Raw genomic sequence first — 21,643 nt, forward strand, 5'->3', positions numbered from 1 at the left:
TTATTATAAAAATATTGGCGCAAAATAACTCTTTAACTGACAGCCAAGAATCATCAAATTGAGTATCGAGTCTCTTGGTTTTCCGATAGGTGTGGAACCTGGACTGCACCTGAAGTGCTGTAACCTGCAAGACTACGGATCAGGTGCCAGATTAGAATGGGAGCCTAGTTTTTTAAGCTGGCACCGACATGATGGGCTGAATGGCCTCTTTCTGTGCCGTAACTTGTCTATGGTTCTATGAGAAGGCAGAGAGCCATGAGGATGGAAATGTCAGGCATCTAATGGGGGTATGTAGAGGTGGGATGGTTGTATGGCAGAAAGTCATATAATAAACCCTCTAGGACTATGTCCTGTCAGAGTTGGAAACCCTACACACAGCCTCCAGCCAGTCAGTGAGGAGAGGATACATTGACTGCACACAACAGCGGGAGACAGAAGTAATGCTTTTATAAAAGTGGGGAGGCACGCAGTCAACAAAGTGAACAATGTGACTGCTGTTCTTCCACTATGACCATTAATTATTAACTGACCAGGTTAAAGTGTATCTCTGTAGCTGTATCAGAAATCTCCAAACTTCGAAAGTCCCAGTATTTCTGGAAGAAACTGAGGGTTTGTAGTGCCCGAGACTACGGCTGATCTTTCAATGCTGAGGTTTGTGCTGACCGGTATTAAGGTTTTGGCAGTTAGATTTCAGGTTATGATTTCGTGCTGGATTTTGTTTGCACCAGTGTAAAGAAAGAAAGGCTTGCATTTCTAGACCCGCTTTCACAACCTCAGAATGATCCAAAGTGCTTTTCAGCTCATGAAGTACTTTTGAAAAGTAGCCATCACCATTCCCTCGAAATTCTCTTTGTGCAAGGCAAACTTATTTCTGTGTAAGGTACCTTTCAAAGTTTTGCATGGCCATGCATGTGTGCAGCTTAGCAGGAAAGTTGACACTCACTGTTGTCATGTAGGAAGTATGGCAGCCAATTTGTGCATAGCAAGCTGCCACAAACCGCAGACCTTGTGACGTGGGCTGCAAGCTGGCTTGGATTATGTGGATCTGATGCCTTCTATGTTCAGCAATCGTTGACTGGAGTGAACATTTTATTTTATTCTTTCATGGGATGTGGGCATCACTGGCAAGGCCAGCATTTGTTGCCCATCCCTAATTGCCCTTGACAACTGAGTGGCTTGCTGGGCTATTTCAGAGGGTAGTTAAAGAGTCAACCACATTCTTGTGGGTCTGGAGTCACGTGTAGGCCAGACCAGGTAATGACGGCAGATTTCCTTCCCTAAAGGGCATTAGTGAACCAGATGGCTTTTTATGATAATCAATGATAGTTTCAAGGCACCATTATTGAGACTAGCTTTCAATTCCAGATTTATTTTCTATTAATTAATTGAATTGAAATTTTACAAGCTGCTGTGGTGGGATTTGAACACAAGATTCTAGGGCATTAGAGTAGGCCTCTTGATTACAGTTCAGTGACATTATCACTACGCCACTGTCTCCCTCCAGCATGGCCTTCTCTGGTCCTTTCCAACTGCTGTTAATATAAATAATTCAATGTCTCTGTTTCGACGAAAGCAGAGACACATGAGCTGCCATTTAATTTTGCAAACGTTGAACGGATTCCCTCACCTTGACCAATGGCGTGTTGCGGGGCTTGGCAACAATATAACTGAGACAAGGGCCAGCAGAATTCACCTGAGAAATGCCCTGTCCCCCACCTCACCCGAGACCCCTGGAAATATATCCAAAAGCCTTCACATTCTCCTCTGACCGTGTCTTTCAGGAGAGTTGGCGAGCAGGGACAACAGGAGCAGGATCAGTCCTGAGGCTGCAATGGCTCAAGAGGGGAAGTTACGGAGGATTGGGATCATCGGCTTTGGTCACTTGGGTAGGTTAAAAGGATGAAAGATTTGCATTTTTATCACACTTTTCACATTCTGAGGATATCCTAAAGCACATCACAGCCAGTGAAGTTCATTAGACGTGTAGTCACTGTTGTAATGTATGAAATGTGACAGTCAATTTGTGCACAGCAAGCTCCCACAAACAGAAATGTGATAATAAATATCTGGTTCCAGTGATGTTGGTTGAGGGATAAATATTGACCAGAACACCAGGCAGAACTCCCCTGTTTAACGGAGTCACTCTGAGTGGTTTTGCAGGGAAATCTCTGGATGCCTGCAGTACAGGTGAAACCCTCAAGATATGATGACCTATTGGGTCTTGATATTTCTAAAGGTTTCATTATGTTGAAGAGGAATATGCAAGCTCAAAATCTTCACCTCACTTGCAGGCCAGTACCTAGCACAGATGATTGAGGAAGAAGGACATGAGCATGGCCTTGAACTGGCCTTCGTGTGGAACAGAAGTCAGAAAAAGATGGAAGGAAAAGTCCGAAAGGATCTGCAGCTGGAGGATCTGAACAAGTTTGTTGAGAGGTGATTGATCTCACTTTGAGAGGACTGCTGTAGCCCCAGCTGGAGTATTTTGTCCAGTTCTGGGCACCACACTTTAGGAATGATATCACGGGGGCTTGGAGAGAATGCAGAGAAGATTTACCAGAGTGGCTAGATGGAGGGACTGAAAGATGAGACTAACTGGCCAGAATACAAAATGAATGCTCACAGTTGACGGTGAAGTGGGAGAGGGAGGGAAGGAGTGTTCTGTCGACTGGAGTTGGAAAAGCTGGGGATTTAAGCAGAGACATGGGGCTGAAGGAACTCCTGAAATCTTGGTTTAGTGGAACTCCAGGTCAATCCGTCAAGAGCATTCTGTCCTCAATACCCAAGAAATGACAGAGGGTTGTTGGGGGTGGGAATGGGGGGGAAGGGAGGGGGATTGTGAAACTCACCATGTTGTTATGATGGGATTTGTGTAACCCTACCCTAACTTATTATTACTTGTTTTATTACTCTACCTCACTACCAAGAACAAGGACTGTCTGCCTCAGGTCATGTCCCAGGTTCCTGACTTTACAATGGAGACTGACTGAGTGATGGAAAAGCAGGGATGGAGCAGTTTTGATGTTTGATGGAATTTCTTATTCTTGTGCACGATGACTACCATTGGTTATTTTTCTTCCCCAGATGTGCTGACCTGATTGTGGAAGTAGCCCATCCTCAGATAATAATGGACTATGGAGCAGAGTTTCTCAAACACACAGATTTGATGGTAAGTTTGCCATTCCAAGACTTGGAGGCCTTTCGATGGAGCCAATAGGATACAGAAGGAAAGCAGATTTCCCTCTGCATGGAGAGCAGGGTGGTTGGGGGAGATGCAGATAAACGAAAACACTTTTCTTCTCTTTGTCCCTCCTTCAAAAACCTCAACTCCCATTTCCTTGCAAAACATCCCATGGATGACAATAACAACTTACAGCGCCCTGAACTTCGAGAAACATCGCAAAGCGTCTCACAGGGGTGTGATCCAAAAAAAGAAATTGGACTAAAAGACAAGAGATTAGGATGGGTGACCAAAAGCATTATCAATGAGCTTGGGGTTTTAAAGGAGGAGAGGGCTTCAGGGAAGGAAACTGAGAGAGTAGGCGCCAGTTGAATGACGGCACGACTGTCCATGGTGGGGCAAAGGGGAGGAGTGTCCGAAAGGCCAGAGCCTCTTGAGTGAGTGCTTTACCCCACTGGCCCCCTGTGAATTGGACTGAGACTGCCCATTGGATGCTTCCGGCCATCAAGTGACAATGAGCACCCCATTCGAGCTGGGCAAAGTTCAAATCATGGTTCCAAGGATGACGGCACAAAGTGTCCACAGGTGACACCTTATTGGGGAGGATGAACAGTGAATCATTGTTGCAACAGGCTGGGAACCTATTCCCGAGAGGTTAGTACTGAGGATCCTCACGAGAGCAGTGGGAGGGGAAGTTAGAAGGAATGTTGTCACACTGGCAGTTAGTAGAAGAGGGAATGTCATACAGTGGAATGTTACAACCCACAGGGAAAAGGAATTAGACACATGCAGTTAAACAGTGAGCACTGGCACAGGCTCGATAGGCTGAATGGCCTTCTTCTGTGCTGTAAATTCAATGATTGAAAGAGCAAGGTTTGCATTGATGTAGCACCTTTCACAGCCTCACAGACTAAACAGCTAAAAATTCCTTACCCCCAAGCACTCAAAAACACAAGAAACATGAGAGAGCTACGACTGAGAACAATCACAGTTCAAGTGTGCCCAGAGGATTGAATTATTGCATTTCCCACTGGTTTCCACAATGGAATGTTGCCTTTGTGTCCCACAGGTCGGTTCTCCCACTGCTTTTGCCGAACAGAGAGTGAACACCAAATGTCGAGAGGCAGCGAGGAGATACGGACACACACTGTATGTGCCCAGTGGGGCACTCTGGGGGGGAGAAGATATCCAGAAAATGGCAAACAGAGGAACACTGAAGGTGAGCAGCAATGGGCTCCAGCAACTTAGCAGTGCCCTCAATGGGGTCAAAGAGCAGTTGTCTGTTCTTAGTTTCTGTCCAGCTGGACATGTCAAGTATCACTTCCTGGCTCACTCAGTACTCCAACCATGGTACTGGTCTCACTGACTGAGAAGGTCTGAAGAATACCAGTGGCATAAAGAGGAAGAAGATCATCTTAACAGGGAGAGTGGAGCAACAGAGTGTGTGTGAGAGGGTGGGGAGTTGGATGAGGTACAGTGTGTGTGAGAGGGTGGGGAGTTGGATGGGGAACAGTGTGTGTGTGAGAGGGTGGGGAGTTGGATGGGGAACAGAGTGTGTGAGAGGGTGGGGAGCTGGATGGGGAACAGTGTGTGTGTGAGAGGGTGGGGAGTTGGATGGGGAACAGTGTGTGTGAGAGGGTGGGGAGTTGGATGGGGAACAGTGTGTGTGAGAGGGTGGGGAGTTGGATGGGGTACAGTGTGTGTGAGAGGGTGGGGAGTTGGATGGGGAACAGTGTGTGTGTGAGAGGGTGGGGAGTTGGATGGGGAACAGTGTGTGTGTGAGAGGGTGGGGAGTTGGATGGGGAACAGTGTGTGTGTGAGAGGGTGGGGAGTTGGATGGGGTACAGTGTGTGTGAGAGGGTGGGGAGTTGGATGGGGAACAGTGTGTGTGAGAGGGTGGGGAGTTGGATGGGGAACAGAGTGTGTGAGAGGGTGGGGAGTTGGATGGGGTACAGTGTGTGTGAGAGGGTGAGGAGTTGGATGGAGAACAGTGTGTGTGTGAGAGGGTGGGGAGTTGGATGGGGAACAGTGTGTGTGAGAGGGTGGGGAGTTGGATGGGGTACAGTGTGTGTGAGAGGGTGAGGAGTTGGATGGGGAACAGTGTGTGTGTGAGAGGGTGGGAAGTTGGATGGGGAACAGTGTGTGTGAGAGGGTGGGGAGTTGGATGGGGTACAGTGTGTGTGAGAGGGTGAGGAGTTGGATGGGGTACAGTGTGTGTGAGAGGGTGGGGAGTTGGATGGGGAACAGTGTGTGTGTGAGAGGGTGGGGAGTTGGATGGGGAACAGAGTGTGTGAGAGGGTGGGGAGTTGGATGGGGTACAGTGTGTGTGAGAGGGTGGGGAGTTGGATGGGGAACAGTGTGTGTGAGAGGGTGGGGAGTTGGATGGGGAACAGTGTGTGTGAGAGGGTGAGGAGTTGGATGGGGTACAGTGTGTGTGAGAGGGTGGGGAGTTGGATGGGGTACAGTGTGTGTGTGAGAGGGTGGGGAGTTGGATGGGGAACAGTGTGTGTGAGAGGGTGGGGAGTTGGATGGGGTACAGTGTGTGTGAGAGGGTGAGGAGTTGGATGGGGAACAGTGTGTGTGTGAGAGGGTGGGGAGTTGGATGGGGTACAGTGTGTGTGTGAGAGGGTGGGAAGTTGGATGGGGAACAGTGTGTGTGAGAGGGTGAGGAGTTGGATGGGGTACAGTGTGTGTGAGAGGGTGGGGAGTTGGATGGGGAACAGTGTGTGTGAGAGGGTGGGGAGTTGGATGGACTAAAAGTACATCTGATGTCCGTTACGTAAAAAGGGCACAGTTGGGAGATGGGCTAGCCTTGATCTTCTCTGCACAAAGACACCGTTCGGCATACATGATATACTACAGCAAGAGGCCTCATTGGGTGGGCCTGAGCTGTCAAGGGGGTAACTGTTTGTTGATCTTTGCCCTTTCCCACAGGCTCTGAAGGTGACAATGATTAAACATCCAGATAGCTTCAAGCTAGAGGGCCACCTGCAAGAGCTGAAAGAAAGAATGAAGGGCCAGCGGACTGTGTTGTACGATGGGCCAGTCAGGAACCTGTGCCCCCTCGCTCCCAATAATGTCAACACCATGGCTGCGGCAGCCATGGCCGGAGACAATCTGGGCTTTGACCAGGTGCGGGGCTGCCTGGTAGCTGATCCCAGGTAAGGACCCCTTCTGGGTCGTTGAATGGTCATTCAGAGGGGTCAGGGCCAAGGTGACCTTTCAATCGGTTAGAGGTCCATTGTCAAAGAAGCGGCTTATGAGGTAGCAGCTTCTTGAAATAAGTTACTCCTCAATATAATAGATTCACACCGTTACAGTTAGATAGTCACAGATTTATTAAGCATTTGATAATAACTGCTCTGAGCAAGAATTAAACAGACACTTGGCAGTAAAATCTGGCAAGTTTACCATTGAATCCGCAGGTTAACAGCAAGATTGTTGGCTGATTGTCGAATCTTGAGCTCTCTTTTTGCGGTCACTGCTATTTTTAAAAAAACTTATTTTCAGTCGCTAATCTTCATCTCCTCTCCCCTGTCAATCACTTTAGTTTTACACATCCTAATTGATCTTTAAATCAAGTCCTTAGACTGAAGACAGTTTGAGAAATTTATGAAGCACGAAAGGCTGGTCTTACTTTTCCATCACCCTCAGCCATGTTCCTTTCCGCAGATGTAGCCTCCCAACGTAGCCTTTGCTGTATATCTGCCTTCAACTTTCTGACCACCTGGCCCTCATGAGGTTAGTATCAACAGCAACAGCTTGTATTTAGAGAACCTTTAATGGAATAAAATGTCTCAAGGTGCATCACAGAGACAAAATTGGACACCAAGCCACATAAGGAGATATTCAACCCTGCTTCTCTTTCCGCAGATGTTGCCAGACCTGCTGAGTGGTTCCAGCATTTCTTGTTTTTATTTCAGATTTCCAGCATCCGCAGTATTTTGCTTTTAAATAAGGAGATATTGGAACAGGTTAAGGAAGTTAAAGACAGTATCAAATTGAAAGAAAAAAATGTAAAATTCTGCAAAGATTACAGGTAGATCAGAAAATTGGACAGATTTTATAAACCAGCAAGGAATAACTGAAAAACAATGAGAGAAATTAGAGTAGGAAAGCTAGCTAGAAATATAAAAATAGATAATAAGAGTTACTGCAAGTATTTAAAAAGGAAAAGAGTAACTCAGGTAAGTGTTGGTCCTCTAGAGAGTCTGGGAAATAATAAAGGCTGTCAAGGAAGTGTTTAACAGGTATTTTGTGTCAGTCTTCACTGGAGACACAAATTCCCAAAGAAACTTGAAAAACAAGAGGTAAAAGGGAGGGAGGAACTTAAAACAATCACAATCACTCGGGAAACGATATTAGGAAAATTATTAGATCTAAAGGCTGACAAGTCCCTTGGACCTGATGGCCTGCATCCTCAGGTTTTAAAAGAAGTAGCTGCAGAGATAGTGGATGCATTAGTTGTGATCTTCCAAAATTCCCGAGATTCTGGAAAGGTCCCAGCAGATTGGAAAAAAGTGAACGTAACACCACTGTTGAAGAAAGCAGAGAGATAGAAAGTAGAAAACTACAGGCCAGTTGGCCTAACATCTGTCACAGGGAAAATGATTGAATCCATTATTAAGGAGGTCATAGCAGGACATTGGGAAAATCATAATGTAATCAGGCAAAGTCAGCATGGCTTTGTGAAAGGGAAATGGTGTTTGTCTAATCTTTAAGAGTTTTTTGAGGAAATAACAAGCAATGTGGGTAAAGGGGAACCTGTAGATGTTGTGTACTTGCATTTCCAAAAGACATTTGATCAGGTCACAAAGTCATTTACAGCACAACAGAAGGCCATTTGGCCCATTGAGTCCATGCCAGCTCGACATGGAGCTCTGCTGTCAGTCTCATTCCCTGGCCCGATCCCCGTAGCCCTGCAAATCTATTTCTCTCAGGTGGTCATCCAACTTCCTCTTGAAGTCATTGATTGTCTCTGCTTCCACCACCCTTGTGGGCAGCCAGTTCCAAGTCATTACCACTCGCTGTGTAAAAAAGTGCTTCCTCATATTCCCCCTGCATCCTTTGCCCAACACTTTCAATCTATGTCCCCTAGTCCTTCGACCATTTGTTCATGGGAACAGCTTTTTGTTGTCTAACTTAGCTAAGTCTGTCATAATCTTGTACACTTCTATTACATCTCCCTTCAATCTCCTTTTTTCCAAGGAGAACAGCCCCAGCTTTTCCAACCTAACCTTGTCACTAAAATTCATCTTCCCTGGATCCATTCTGGTAGATCTCCTCTGCATCCTCTCAAGGACCTCATATCCTTCCTGAAATGTGGTGACCAGAACTGGACACAGTAGTCCAGTTGGTGCCACATCAAAGATTATTACACAAATTAAGAGGGGGTAACATATCAACGTGGAGAAAGGTTTGGTGAACTAACAGGAAGCAGAGAGTCGAGATAAATGAGTCATTTTCAGGTTAGCAGAATGTGACTCGTGGAATGCCACAGGGAGCAGTGTTGGGGCCTCAACTATTTACAATCTTTCTAAATGACTTGGATGAAGGCACCGAATCTTAGTTGCTAAATTTGCTGATGATATAAGGAAGTTACAAAGGGATATAGATGGAATAAGTGAGTGGGCAAAAATTTGACAGATTGAGTATAATGTGGGAAAATGTGAACTTCTCCACTTTGACAGGAAAAATAGCAGAATATGATTTAAATGGAGAGACACTGCAGAACTCAACAGTCCAGCGGGATCTGGGTGCTCTTGTACATGAATCACAAAACGTTAGCATACAGGTACTGCAAGTGATTTGGAAGGCAAATGGAATGTTGTCATTTATTGCAAAGGGAATAGAATATAAAAGTAGGGAAGTTTTTCTCCACCTGGACAGGGCCTTAGTGAGACCACATCTGGAGGACTGTGTAGAGTTTTGATCTACTTACTTTAAAAAGGATATAATCGCACGAGTGACAGTTCAGAGAGGCTTCACTGAACTCATTCCTGGGCTGAAGAGGTTATCTTCTGAGAAAAGGTTCAGCAGTTTGGCCCTAGACCCAATAGGGAGTAGAAGAATGAGAGGTGGTCTTACTGAAACATATAAGAACCTGAGGGGACTTGACAGGGTGAATGCTGAGAGGAGGTTTCCCCTCATAGGGGAGACTAGAACTAGGAGATTGCAATGTAAGAATAAAGGGTCTCCCATTTGAAGACAGAGCTGAGGAGGAATATTTTTCTCTGAGGGTTACTAGGTGCAGTGTGACCAGAACTAGACTCAGTATCAAGCTGCAGTTTGACCAGAACTGGACTCAGTATCAAGGTGCAGTGTGAACTGAACTGGACTCAGTATCAAGCTGCAGTGTGACCAGAACTGGACTCAGTATCAAGCTGCAGTGTGACCAGAACTGGACTCAGTATCAAGGTGCAGTGTGAACTGAACTGGACTCAGTATCAAGGTGCAGTGTGACCAGAACTGGACTCAGTATCAAGCTGCAGTGTGACCAGAACTGGACTCAGTATCAAGGTGCAGTTTGACCAGAACTAGACTCAGTATCAAGGTGCAGTGTGACCAGAACTGGACTCAGTATCAAGGTGCAGTGTGACCAGAACTGGACTCAGTATCAAGGTGCAGTTTGACCAGAACTGGACTCAGTATCAAGGTGCAGTGTGAACTGAACTGGACTCAGTATCAAGGTGCAGTTTGACCAGAACTAGACTCAGTATCAAGGTGCAGTGTGACCAGAACTGGACTCAGTATCAAGGTGCAGTTTGACCAGAACTGGACTCAGTATCAAGGTGCAGTGTGACCAGAACTGGACTCAGTATCAAGGTGCAGTGTGAACTGAACTGGACTCAGTATCAAGGTGCAGTTTGACCAGAACTGGACTCAGTATCAAGGTGCAGTTTGACCAGAACTGGACTCAGTATCAAGGTGCAGTGTGAACTGAACTGGACTCAGTATCAAGGTGCAGTTTGACCAGAACTGGACTCAGTATCAAGGTGCAGTGTGACCAGAACTGGACTCAGTATCAAGGTGCAGTGTGACCAGAACTGGACTCAGTATCAAGGTGCAGTTTGACCAGAACTGGACTCAGTATCAAGGTGCAGTGTGAACTGAACTGGACTCAGTATCAAGGTGCAGTTTGACCAGAACTGGACTCAGTATCAAGGTGCAGTTTGACCAGAACTGGACTCAGTATCAAGGTGCAGTTTGACCAGAACTGGACTCAGTATCAAGGTGCAGTGTGAACTGAACTGGACTCAGTATCAAGGTGCAGTGTGACCAGAACTGGACTCAGTATCAAGGTGCAGTTTGACCAGAACTGGACTCAGTATCAAGGTGCAGTTTGACCAGAACTGGACTCAGTATCAAGGTGCAGTGTGAACTGAGCTGGACTCAGTATCAAGGTGCAGTGTGACCAGAACTGGACTCAGTATCAAGGTGCAGTGTGAACTGAACTGGACTCAGTATCAAGGTGCAGTGTGACCAGAACTGGACTCAGTATCAAGGTGCAGTTTGACCAGAACTGGACTCAGTATCAAGGTGCAGTTTGACCAGAACTGGACTCAGTATCAAGGTGCAGTTTGACCAGAACTGGACTCAGTATCAAGGTGCAGTGTGAACTGAACTGGACTCAGTATCAAGGTGCAGTGTGACCAGAACTGGACTCAGTATCAAGGTGCAGTTTGACCAGAACTGGACTCAGTATCAAGGTGCAGTGTGAACTGAACTAGACTCAGTATCAAGATGCAGTGTGAACTGAACTGGACTCAGTATCAAGGTGCAGTGTGACCAGAACTGGACTCAGTATCAAGGTGCAGTGTGAACTGAACTGGACTCAGTATCAAGGTGCAGTGTGACCAGAACTGGACTCAGTATCAAGGTGCAGTTTGACCAGAACTGGACTCAGTATCAAGGTGCAGTTTGACCAGAACTGGACTCAGTATCAAGGTGCAGTGCGAACTGAACTGGACTCAGTATCAAGGTGCAGTGTGAACTGAACTGGACTCAGTATCAAGGTGCAGTTTGACCAGAACTGGACTCAGTATCAAGGTGCAGTGTGAACTGAACTGGACTCAGTATCAAGGTGCAGTGTGACCAGAACTGGACTCAGTATCAAGGTGCAGTGTGAACTGAACTGGACTCAGTATCAAGGTGCAGTTTGACCAGAACTGGACTCAGTATCAAGGTGCAGTTTGACCAGAACTGGACTCAGTATCAAGGTGCAGTGTGAACTGAACTGGACTCAGTATCAAGGTGCAGTGTGACCAGAACTGGACTCAGTATCAAGGTGCAGTGTGAACTGAACTGGACTCAGTATCAAGGTGCAGTTTGACCAGAACTGGACTCAGTATCAAGGTGCAGTTTGACCAGAACTGGACTCAGTATCAAGGTGCAGTGTGAACTGAACTGGACTCAGTATCAAGGTGCAGTTTGACCAGAACTGGACTCAGTATCAAGGTGCAGTTTGACCAGAACTGGACTCAGTATCAAGCTGCAGTGTGAACTGAACTGGACTCAGTATCAAAGTGCAGTGTGAACTGAACTGGACTCAGTATCAAGGTGCAGTGTGACCAGAACTGGACTCAGTATCAAGGTGCAGTTTGACCAGAACTGGACTCAGTATCAAGGTGCAGTTTGACCAGAACTGGACTCAGTATCAAGGTGCAGTTTGACCTGAACTGGACTCAGTATCAAGGTGCAGTGTGACCAGAACTGGACTCAGTATCAAGGTGCAGTGTGACCAGAACTGGACTCAGTATCAAGGTGCAGTTTGACCAGAACTGGACTCAGTATCAAGGTGCAGTTTGACCAGAACTGGACTCAGTATCAAGGTGCAGTGTGAACTGAACTGGACTCAGTATCAAGGTGCAGTGTGAACTGAACTGGACTCAGTATCAAGGTGCAGTGTGAACTGAACTGGACTCAGTATCAAGGTGCAGTTTGACCAGAACTGGACTCAGTATCAAGGTGCAGTGTGAACTGAACTGGACTCAGTATCAAGGTGCAGTGTGACCAGAACTGGACTCAGTATCAAGGTGCAGTTTGACCAGAACTGGACTCAGTATCAAGGTGCAGTGTGACCAGAACTGGACTCAGTATCAAGGTGCAGTTTGACCAGAACTGGACGCAGTATCAAGGTGCAGTTTGACCAGAACTGGACTCAGTATCAAGGTGCAGTGTGAACTGAACTGGACTCAGTATCAAGGTGCAGTGTGAACTGAACTGGACTCAGTATCAAGGTGCAGTTTGACCAGAACTGGACTCAGTATCAAGGTGCAGTGTGAACTGAACTGGACTCAGTATCAAGGTGCAGTGTGACCAGAACTGGACTCAGTATCAAGGTGCAGTGTGAACTGAACTGGACTCAGTATCAAGGTGCAGTTTGACCAGAACTGGACTCAGTATCAAGGTGCAGTTTGACCAGAACTGGACTCAGTATCAAGGTGCAGTGTGAACTGAACTGGACTCAGTATCAAGGTGCAGTGTGACCAGAACTGGACTCAGTATCAAGGTGCAGTGTGAACTGAACTGGACTCAGTATCAAGGTGCAGTTTGACCAGAACTGGACTCAGTATCAAGGTGCAGTTTGACCAGAACTGGACTCAGTATCAAGGTGCAGTGTGAACTGAACTGGACTCAGTATCAAGGTGCAGTTTGACCAGAACTGGACTCAGTATCAAGGTGCAGTTTGACCAGAACTGGACTCAGTATCAAGCTGCAGTGTGAACTGAACTGGACTCAGTATCAAAGTGCAGTGTGAACTGAACTGGACTCAGTATCAAGGTGCAGTGTGACCAGAACTGGACTCAGTATCAAGGTGCAGTTTGACCAGAACTGGACTCAGTATCAAGGTGCAGTTTGACCAGAACTGGACTCAGTATCAAGGTGCAGTTTGACCTGAACTGGACTCAGTATCAAGGTGCAGTTTGACCTGAACTGGACTCAGTATCAAGGTGCAGTGTGACCAGAACTGGACTCAGTATCAAGGTGCAGTTTGACCAGAACTGGACTCAGTATCAAGGTGCAGTTTGACCAGAACTGGACTCAGTATCAAGGTGCAGTGTGAACTGAACTGGACTCAGTATCAAGGTGCAGTGTGAACTGAACTGGACTCAGTATCAAGGTGCAGTGTGAACTGAACTGGACTCAGTATCAAGGTGCAGTGTGAACTGAACTGGACTCAGTATCAAGGTGCAGTTTGACCAGAACTGGACTCAGTATCAAGGTGCAGTGTGAACTGAACTGGACTCAGTATCAAGGTGCAGTGTGACCAGAACTGGACTCAGTATCAAGGTGCAGTTTGACCAGAACTGGACTCAGTATCAAGGTGCAGTGTGAACTGAACTGGACTCAGTATCAAGGTGCAGTGTGACCAGAACTGGACTCAGTATCAAGGTGCAGTGTGAACTGAACTGGACTCAGTATCAAGGTGCAGTGTGACCAGAACTGGACTCAGTATCAAGGTGCAGTTTGACCAGAACTGGACGCAGTATCAAGGTGCAGTTTGACCAGAACTGGACTCAGTATCAAGGTGCAGTGTGAACTGAACTGGACTCAGTATCAAGGTGCAGTGTGAACTGAACTGGACTCAGTATCAAGGTGCAGTTTGACCAGAACTGGACTCAGTATCAAGGTGCAGTGTGAACTGAACTGGACTCAGTATCAAGGTGCAGTGTGACCAGAACTGGACTCAGTATCAAGGTGCAGTGTGAACTGAACTGGACTCAGTATCAAGGTGCAGTTTGACCAGAACTGGACTCAGTATCAAGGTGCAGTTTGACCAGAACTGGACTCAGTATCAAGGTGCAGTGTGAACTGAACTGGACTCAGTATCAAGGTGCAGTGTGACCAGAACTGGACTCAGTATCAAGGTGCAGTGTGAACTGAACTGGACTCAGTATCAAGGTGCAGTTTGACCAGAACTGGACTCAGTATCAAGGTGCAGTTTGACCAGAACTGGACTCAGTATCAAGGTGCAGTGTGAACTGAACTGGACTCAGTATCAAGGTGCAGTTTGACCAGAACTGGACTCAGTATCAAGGTGCAGTTTGACCAGAACTGGACTCAGTATCAAGCTGCAGTGTGAACTGAACTGGACTCAGTATCAAAGTGCAGTTTGACCAGAACTGGACTCAGTATCAAGGTGCAGTGTGAACTGAACTGGACTCAGTATCAAGGTGCAATGTGACCAGAACTGGACTCAGTATCAAGGTGCAGTTTGACCAGAACTGGACTCAGTATCAAGGTGCAGTTTGACCAGAACTGGACTCAGTATCAAGGTGCAGTGTGAACTGAACTGGACTCAGTATCAAGGTGCAGTGTGAACTGAACTGGACTCAGTATCAAGGTGCAGTTTGACCAGAACTGGACTCAGTATCAAGGTGCAGTTTGACCAGAACTGGACTCAGTATCAAGGTGCAGTGTGAACTGAACTGGACTCAGTATCAAGGTGCAGTGTGAACTGAACTGGACTCAGTATCAAGGTGCAGTTTGACCAGAACTGGACTCAGTATCAAGGTGCAGTGTGACCAGAACTGGACTCAGTATCAAGGTGCAGTGTGAACTGAACTGGACTCAGTATCAAGGTGCAGTTTGACCAGAACTGGACTCAGTATCAAGGTGCAGTTTGACCAGGACTGGACTCAGTATCAAGGTGCAGTGTGAACTGAACTGGACTCAGTATCAAGGTGCAGTGTGACCAGAACTGGACTCAGTATCAAGGTGCAGTGTGAACTGAACTGGACTCAGTATCAAGGTGCAGTTTGACCAGAACTGGACTCAGTATCAAGGTGCAGTTTGACCAGAACTGGACTCAGTATCAAGGTGCAGTGTGAACTGAACTGGACTCAGTATCAAGGTGCAGTGTGACCAGAACTGGACTCAGTATCAAGGTGCAGTGTGAACTGAACTGGACTCAGTATCAAGGTGCAGTTTGACCAGAACTGGACTCAGTATCAAGGTGCAGTGTGAACTGCACTGGACTCAGTATCAAGGTGCAATGTGACCAGAACTGGACTCAGTATCAAGGTGCAGTTTGACCAGAACTGGACTCAGTATCAAGGTGCAGTTTGACCAGAACTGGACTCAGTATCAAGGTGCAGTTTGACCAGAACTGGACTCAGTATCAAGGTGCAGTGTGACCAGAACTGGACTCAGTATCAAGGTGCAGTTTGACCAGAACTGGACTCAGTATCAAGGTGCAGTTTGACCAGAACTGGACTCAGTATCAAGGTGCAGTGTGAACTGAACTGGACTCAGTATCAAGGTGCAGTGTGAACTGAACTGGACTCAGTATCAAGGTGCAGTTTGACCAGAACTGGACTCAGTATCAAGGTGCAGTTTGACCAGAACTGGACTCAGTATCAAGGTGCAGTGTGAACTGAACTGGACTCAGTATCAAGGTGCAGTGTGACCAGAACTGGACTCAGTATCAAGGTGCAGTTTGACCAGAACTGGACTCAGTATCAAGGTGCAGTTTGACCAGAACTGGACTCAGTATCAAGGTGCAGTGTGAACTGAACTGGACTCAGTATCAAGGTGCAGTGTGACCAGAACTGGACTCAGTATCAAGGTGCAGTGTGAACTGAACTGGACTCAGTATCAAGGTGCAGTGTGACCAGAACTGGACTCAGTATCAAGGTGCAGTTTGACCAGAACTGGACTCAGTATCAAGGTGCAGTGTGAACTGAACTGGACTCAGTATCAAGGTGCAATGTGACCAGAACTGGACTCAGTATCAAGGTGCAGTTTGACCAGAACTGGACTCAGTATCAAGGTGCAGTTTGACCAGAACTGGACTCAGTATCAAGGTGCAGTGTGAACTGAACTGGACTCAGTATCAAGGTGCAGTGTGAACTGAACTGGACTCAGTATCAAGGTGCAGTTTGACCAGAACTGGACTCAGTATCAAGGTGCAGTTTGACCAGAACTGGACTCAGTATCAAGGTGCAGTGTGAACTGAACTGGACTCAGTATCAAGGTGCAGTGTGAACTGAACTGGACTCAGTATCAAGGTGCAGTTTGACCAGAACTGGACTCAGTATCAAGGTGCAGTGTGACCAGAACTGGACTCAGTATCAAGGTGCAGTGTGAACTGAACTGGACTCAGTATCAAGGTGCAGTTTGACCAGAACTGGACTCAGTATCAAGGTGCAGTTTGACCAGGACTGGACTCAGTATCAAGGTGCAGTGTGAACTGAACTGGACTCAGTATCAAGGTGCAGTGTGACCAGAACTGGACTCAGTATCAAGGTGCAGTGTGAACTGAACTGGACTCAGTATCAAGGTGCAGTTTGACCAGAACTGGACTCAGTATCAAGGTGCAGTTTGACCAGAACTGGACTCAGTATCAAGGTGCAGTGTGAACTGAACTGGACTCAGTATCAAGGTGCAGTGTGACCAGAACTGGACTCAGTATCAAGGTGCAGTGTGAACTGAACTGGACTCAGTATCAAGGTGCAGTTTGACCAGAACTGGACTCAGTATCAAGGTGCAGTGTGAACTGAACTGGACTCAGTATCAAGGTGCAGTGTGACTAGAACTGGACTCAGTATCAAGGTGCAGTGTGAACTGAACTAGACTCAGTATCAAGGTGCAGTGTGAACTGAACTGGACTCAGTATCAAGGTGCAGTGTGACCAGAACTAGACTCAGTATCAAGGTGCAGTTTGACCAGAACTGGACTCAGTATCAAGGTGCAGTTTGACCAGAACTGGACTCAGTATCAAGGTGCAGTGTGACCAGAACTGGACTCAGTATCAAGGTGCAGTGTGACTAGAACTGGACTCAGTATCAAGGTGCAGTGTGAACTGAACTGGACTCAGTATCAAGGTGCAGTTTGACCAGAACTGGACTCAGTATCAAGCTGCAGTGTGAACTGAACTGGACTCAGTATCAAAGTGCAGTGTGAACTGAACTGGACTCAGTATCAAGGTGCAGTGTGAACTGAACTGGACTCAGTATCAAGGTGCAGTGTGACCAGAACTGGACTCAGTATCAAGGTGCAGTTTGACCAGAACTGGACTCAGTATCAAGGTGCAGTTTGACCAGAACTGGACTCAGTATCAAGGTGCAGTTTGACCAGAACTGGACTCAGTATCAAGCTGCAGTGTGAACTGAACTGGACTCAGTATCAAAGTGCAGTGTGAACTGAACTGGACTCAGTATCAAGGTGCAGTGTGAACTGAACTGGACTCAGTATCAAGGTGCAGTGTGACCAGAACTGGACTCAGTATCAAGGTGCAGTTTGACCAGAACTGGACTCAGTATCAAGGTGCAGTTTGACCAGAACTGGACTCAGTATCAAGGTGCAGTTTGACCAGAACTGGACTCAGTATCAAGGTGCAGTGTGAACTGAACTGGACTCAGTATCAAGGTGCAGTGTGACCAGAACTGGACTCAGTATCAAGGTCCAGTTTGACCAGAACTGGACTCAGTATCAAGGTGCAGTGTGAACTGAACTGGACTCAGTATCAAGGTGCAGTGTGACCAGAACTGGACTCAGTATCAAGGTGCAGTGTGAACTGAACTGGACTCAGTATCAAGGTGCAGTGTGACCAGAACTGGACTCAGTATCAAGGTGCAGTTTGACCAGAACTGGACTCAGTATCAAGGTGCAGTTTGACCAGAACTGGACTCAGTATCAAGGTGCAGTTTGACCAGAACTGGACTCAGTATCAAGGTGCAGTGTGAACTGAACTGGACTCAGTATCAAGGTGCAGTGTGAACTGAACTGGACTCAGTATCAAGGTGCAGTTTGACCAGAACTGGACTCAGTATCAAGGTGCAGTGTGAACTGAACTGGACTCAGTATCAAGGTGCAGTGTGACCAGAACTGGACTCAGTATCAAGGTGCAGTGTGAACTGAACTGGACTCAGTATCAAGGTGCAGTTTGACCAGAACTGGACTCAGTATCAAGGTGCAGTTTGACCAGAACTGGACTCAGTATCAAGGTGCAGTGTGAACTGAACTGGACTCAGTATCAAGGTGCAGTGTGAACTGAACTGGACTCAGTATCAAGGTGCAGTTTGACCAGAACTGGACTCAGTATCAAGGTGCAGTGTGAACTGAACTGGACTCAGTATCAAGGTGCAGTGTGAACTGAACTGGACTCAGTATCAAGGTGCAGTGTGAACTGAACTGGACTCAGTATCAAGGTGCAGTGTGAACTGAACTGGACTCAATATCAAGGTGCAGTGTGACCAGAACTGGACTCAGTATCAAGGTGCAGTGTCAACTGAACTGGACTCAGTATCAAGGTGCAGTGTGACCAGAACTGGACTCAGTATCAAGGTGCAGTGTGAACTGAACTGGACTCAGTATCAAGGTGCAGTGTGAACTGAACTGGACTCAGTATCAAGGTGCAGTGTGACCAGAACTGGACTCAATACTTGAGCTATTTTCACATCTCCTAATTAGATCGTTTCCGAATTTGAAATTTGTTTTTTGACCCTGCAGTCTATTGAATTGTCACATCGTGAATATTGAAGTAACCGGTCCAGTGGACACTACTTCTGGCCTTGAATTCACAGTAAAGACTAGTCGGACGAACCCCGCTACCCTTGGCGCTGTGACAGGTGTGGCCACCTATACTTCATTCTGGAGCAGCGTACTCAGTAAGTAGCAGATTCTACTTCACTCTCAACACTTGGACTAATGACAGGTCAAGCAGCTTAATGTTACCTTCAATCTATCATTAGCTTGGACAAGAACGAATGCTGTGACAAAGAAATAAGGTTGCAAGAGTTGCATTTAAAAATACCTGCGCTCACTTCAGAAATATATCCAAGTGTACAAGAATGAACTACTTTCTGATGTGCACCGAGTGTTTGTTCACAGTAAACGTGACAGACATCTTGCACAACAACAACAACTTGCCTTTAAGTAGTACCTGTAGTACATTAAGATCTGGAATGTACTACCTGAAAGAGTGGTACAATCAGATTCCATGGGAACTTTCAAAAGGCAATTGGACACAAAGTGAACTAATTTGCAGGACCATGGGTCTGCACATGCAAGAGGGGCCGAATAGCCTCTGACTATGTTGTAGGATTCTATGATTCTACAAGGTTCACAGGAGCTTCTCAAACAAAATTCGACGCAGCACCACGTAAAGAGATATTGGGACAGGCATCCGAAATCTTTTAATTTTCCATCCAAGTTTCCATCAGGGGCCCTTCGGCCCTTCTAGCCCTCCTACCCACAGGAGAGCCTTGGTACATTTCTTGATGTGTTATTGACAAGAACCCGCTGAGTTCCTTCTTGAAACCCATTCAGGTTCCTTGTTCCATCGCCCATCTCTGGCCTGGTAATCAGTTCCACCACGCTTTTAGCAACAACATTTCATTTCCTGTTCTCATGTTGTCCTGAATAGCAAAGGGAATCCCGGAATATTATTCCAAAGTGACACCAACAGACTGAGGAGATGAATTTTAATCAGTGAAAAGTAATTTGAAATAAGATTAAACAGGCACATCCTGAGTCTTATTGTCTCACAGGGAACTACTGCCTCCAGGGGATGGTTTGTTGTTTTAAACAGATAGCCTCTGCTGCCCTCTCCTGGATCTACATTGAGGTCACAGGCCCTGCAGGCTTTGATACTCCAAGTGTCTAAAACCCGACAACATGCAACACCAAAAAAGATCTCACATACAATAACATCAGAGACTTAGGAATAGATAGCAAAAACTGTAATATCAGTTTATAACAGTGGGGGCTAAGTGTGGCCTGGCCAGAATTTTAGGTGGACAAGTTCAGAACCTCAGTTCTGGCTCAGTGGAGTTATTAAACCAAGTTTATGAAGGGCTGGGGAGGCTACAGTGACATATCCAAATATGAATTGATAAAAGGCATCGTCCCACAACTCAGTCTGAATAAGTAGCTCCCAATGTCACTCCTCTGAGTTCTTTCTCCAGTGACGTGGTCAGTGTTTGAGCAGACAAGCAGCAAGGTCGCTCCCGTCGCATAGAAAGCCTCACCTACCTAAAGATGATAGGCCGGAAGGTGCATCGAGGGATCACTTGCTTTGATCCATTTGTTGAATCGTTAACATTTTCCACCCCCTCACTGCCCTTTCCCCAGATTGTAAAGGTCATGGAGGCAAACTCTTCCTGTGCTAAAGAGTCGACCAGTTCGTATGTCCTTGGAGAATGGAGCCATCGATCAGGTCCTTGGAGGTACAGCCATTTTGTAATACATACAATAAAGGGCAGTTGTCAACAACCTTTCAATGTCTCTTCTCTATGATTTGTGACACTGGAGGCTCCGTTTCTGGGCCCATACTTGAGACAGCACACCTTTGGACCAGGGATTGATAGGAATTGCTCCTCAGGCTTCATGCGAGCTGGGAGATACTGACACAGGTCGCAGTGCCACGGCAGCTCAACTGAATGAAGGGTTCAATAAAACCAGCAGAGTCTCTCAGGCCATGGGGAGTGGCGGGGCGGGGTGGGAGCAGTCAAGTCGGTTACAGGGGGAGGGGAGAAACTGTGACTCAGGTGGAGGTGGAGCAGCAATCTTGGACCCCTAGCTCCATAGTAATGGTATTATTTACCTGTCACTAGTGGACACAACTTCCTTCCAGTTACATATTTAAAGGAACTGATCAAATGTTTCTGGCCTCAGCCCAGAACACCGAATTGATGACCTTTTCAACACTTGTGCTACATTTTAATTAGGACACGAGGGAGAACTCCCCTGCTGATATTCTAAGGTAAGGGGACAAAAACTGCACACAGTACTCCAGCCATGGCTGAGTGGGGAGCTCTCTTGCCCCTGCATCAGAAGGTTGAGGTTCAAATCCCATTCCCGAGACTCAAGTGCAAAATCAGGCTTGCACTCCCAATGCAGGAAACGAGAAGCGCCAGACCATGGGAGGGGCAGTAATCAGGGAGCTCAGTCCTGCCCCCCGACTGTGCGGCGCTCCCTCAGGACTGACCCTCAGACAGTGCAGAACTCCCTCAATACTGCGCTGCCTCAGTACAGCACCTCCGACAGTGCGACGCTCCCTCAGTCATGACCCTCCAACAGTGCAGCACTCCCTTAGTACTGCGCTTTCTCAGTACCACCCCTCCGACAGTGCGGCGCTCCCTCAGTAATGACCCTCCAACAGTGCAGCACTCCCTCAATACTGCGCTCTCTCAGTACCGCCCCTCCAAAGGTGCGGCGCTCCCTCAGTACTGACCCTCTGACAGTGCAGCGTTCCCTCAGTACCACTCCCCCCACCCCCCACCCCCCCCCGACAGTGCGGCACTCCCTCACTACTGACCCTCTGACAGTGCGGCACCCCCTCAGTACTGCCCCTCTAACAGTGCAGCACTCCCTCAGTACTGACCCTCCAACAGTGCAGCACTCCCCCAGTACTGTCCCTCCGACAGGGCAGCACTCCCTCAGTACTGACCTTCCGACAGTGCGGCACTCCCTCAGTCCTGTGATCACTCAGTACCGCCCCTCCAATGGTGCGGC

The 21,643-nt window shown here is 47.1% G+C and overlaps 1 protein-coding gene across 1 annotated transcript; it reads left to right on the plus strand.

The window, feature by feature from the left end:
- The first annotated feature begins 539 nt into the window (after positions 1–539).
- Positions 540–20,405, plus strand: aspdh (aspartate dehydrogenase domain containing). Its single transcript, XM_068023392.1, has 8 exons — positions 540–651; positions 1,782–1,886; positions 2,292–2,436; positions 3,085–3,169; positions 4,251–4,400; positions 6,116–6,342; positions 18,638–18,795; positions 20,261–20,405. Exons 2-8 carry the CDS (start codon positions 1,832–1,834, stop codon positions 20,296–20,298), a joined length of 858 nt encoding a protein of 285 aa, XP_067879493.1. The 5' UTR covers positions 540–651; positions 1,782–1,831; the 3' UTR covers positions 20,299–20,405.
- Positions 20,406–21,643: the final 1,238 nt, after the last annotated feature.

This window comes from Heterodontus francisci, chromosome 47 (genome assembly GCF_036365525.1).
Source record: "Heterodontus francisci isolate sHetFra1 chromosome 47, sHetFra1.hap1, whole genome shotgun sequence".
NCBI classification, from domain to species: domain Eukaryota; kingdom Metazoa; phylum Chordata; class Chondrichthyes; order Heterodontiformes; family Heterodontidae; genus Heterodontus; species Heterodontus francisci.

Coding starts and splice junctions, on each gene's coding strand:
- aspdh (XM_068023392.1), top strand. CDS start 1,832: ATGGCTCAAGAGGGGAAGTTACGGAGGATTGGGATCATCGGCTTTGGT. Junction 2,437..3,084: donor CTGAACAAGTTTGTTGAGAG/GTGATTGATCTC, acceptor TTTCTTCCCCAG/ATGTGCTGACCTGATTGTGG. Junction 4,401..6,115: donor CAAACAGAGGAACACTGAAG/GTGAGCAGCAAT, acceptor CCTTTCCCACAG/GCTCTGAAGGTGACAATGAT.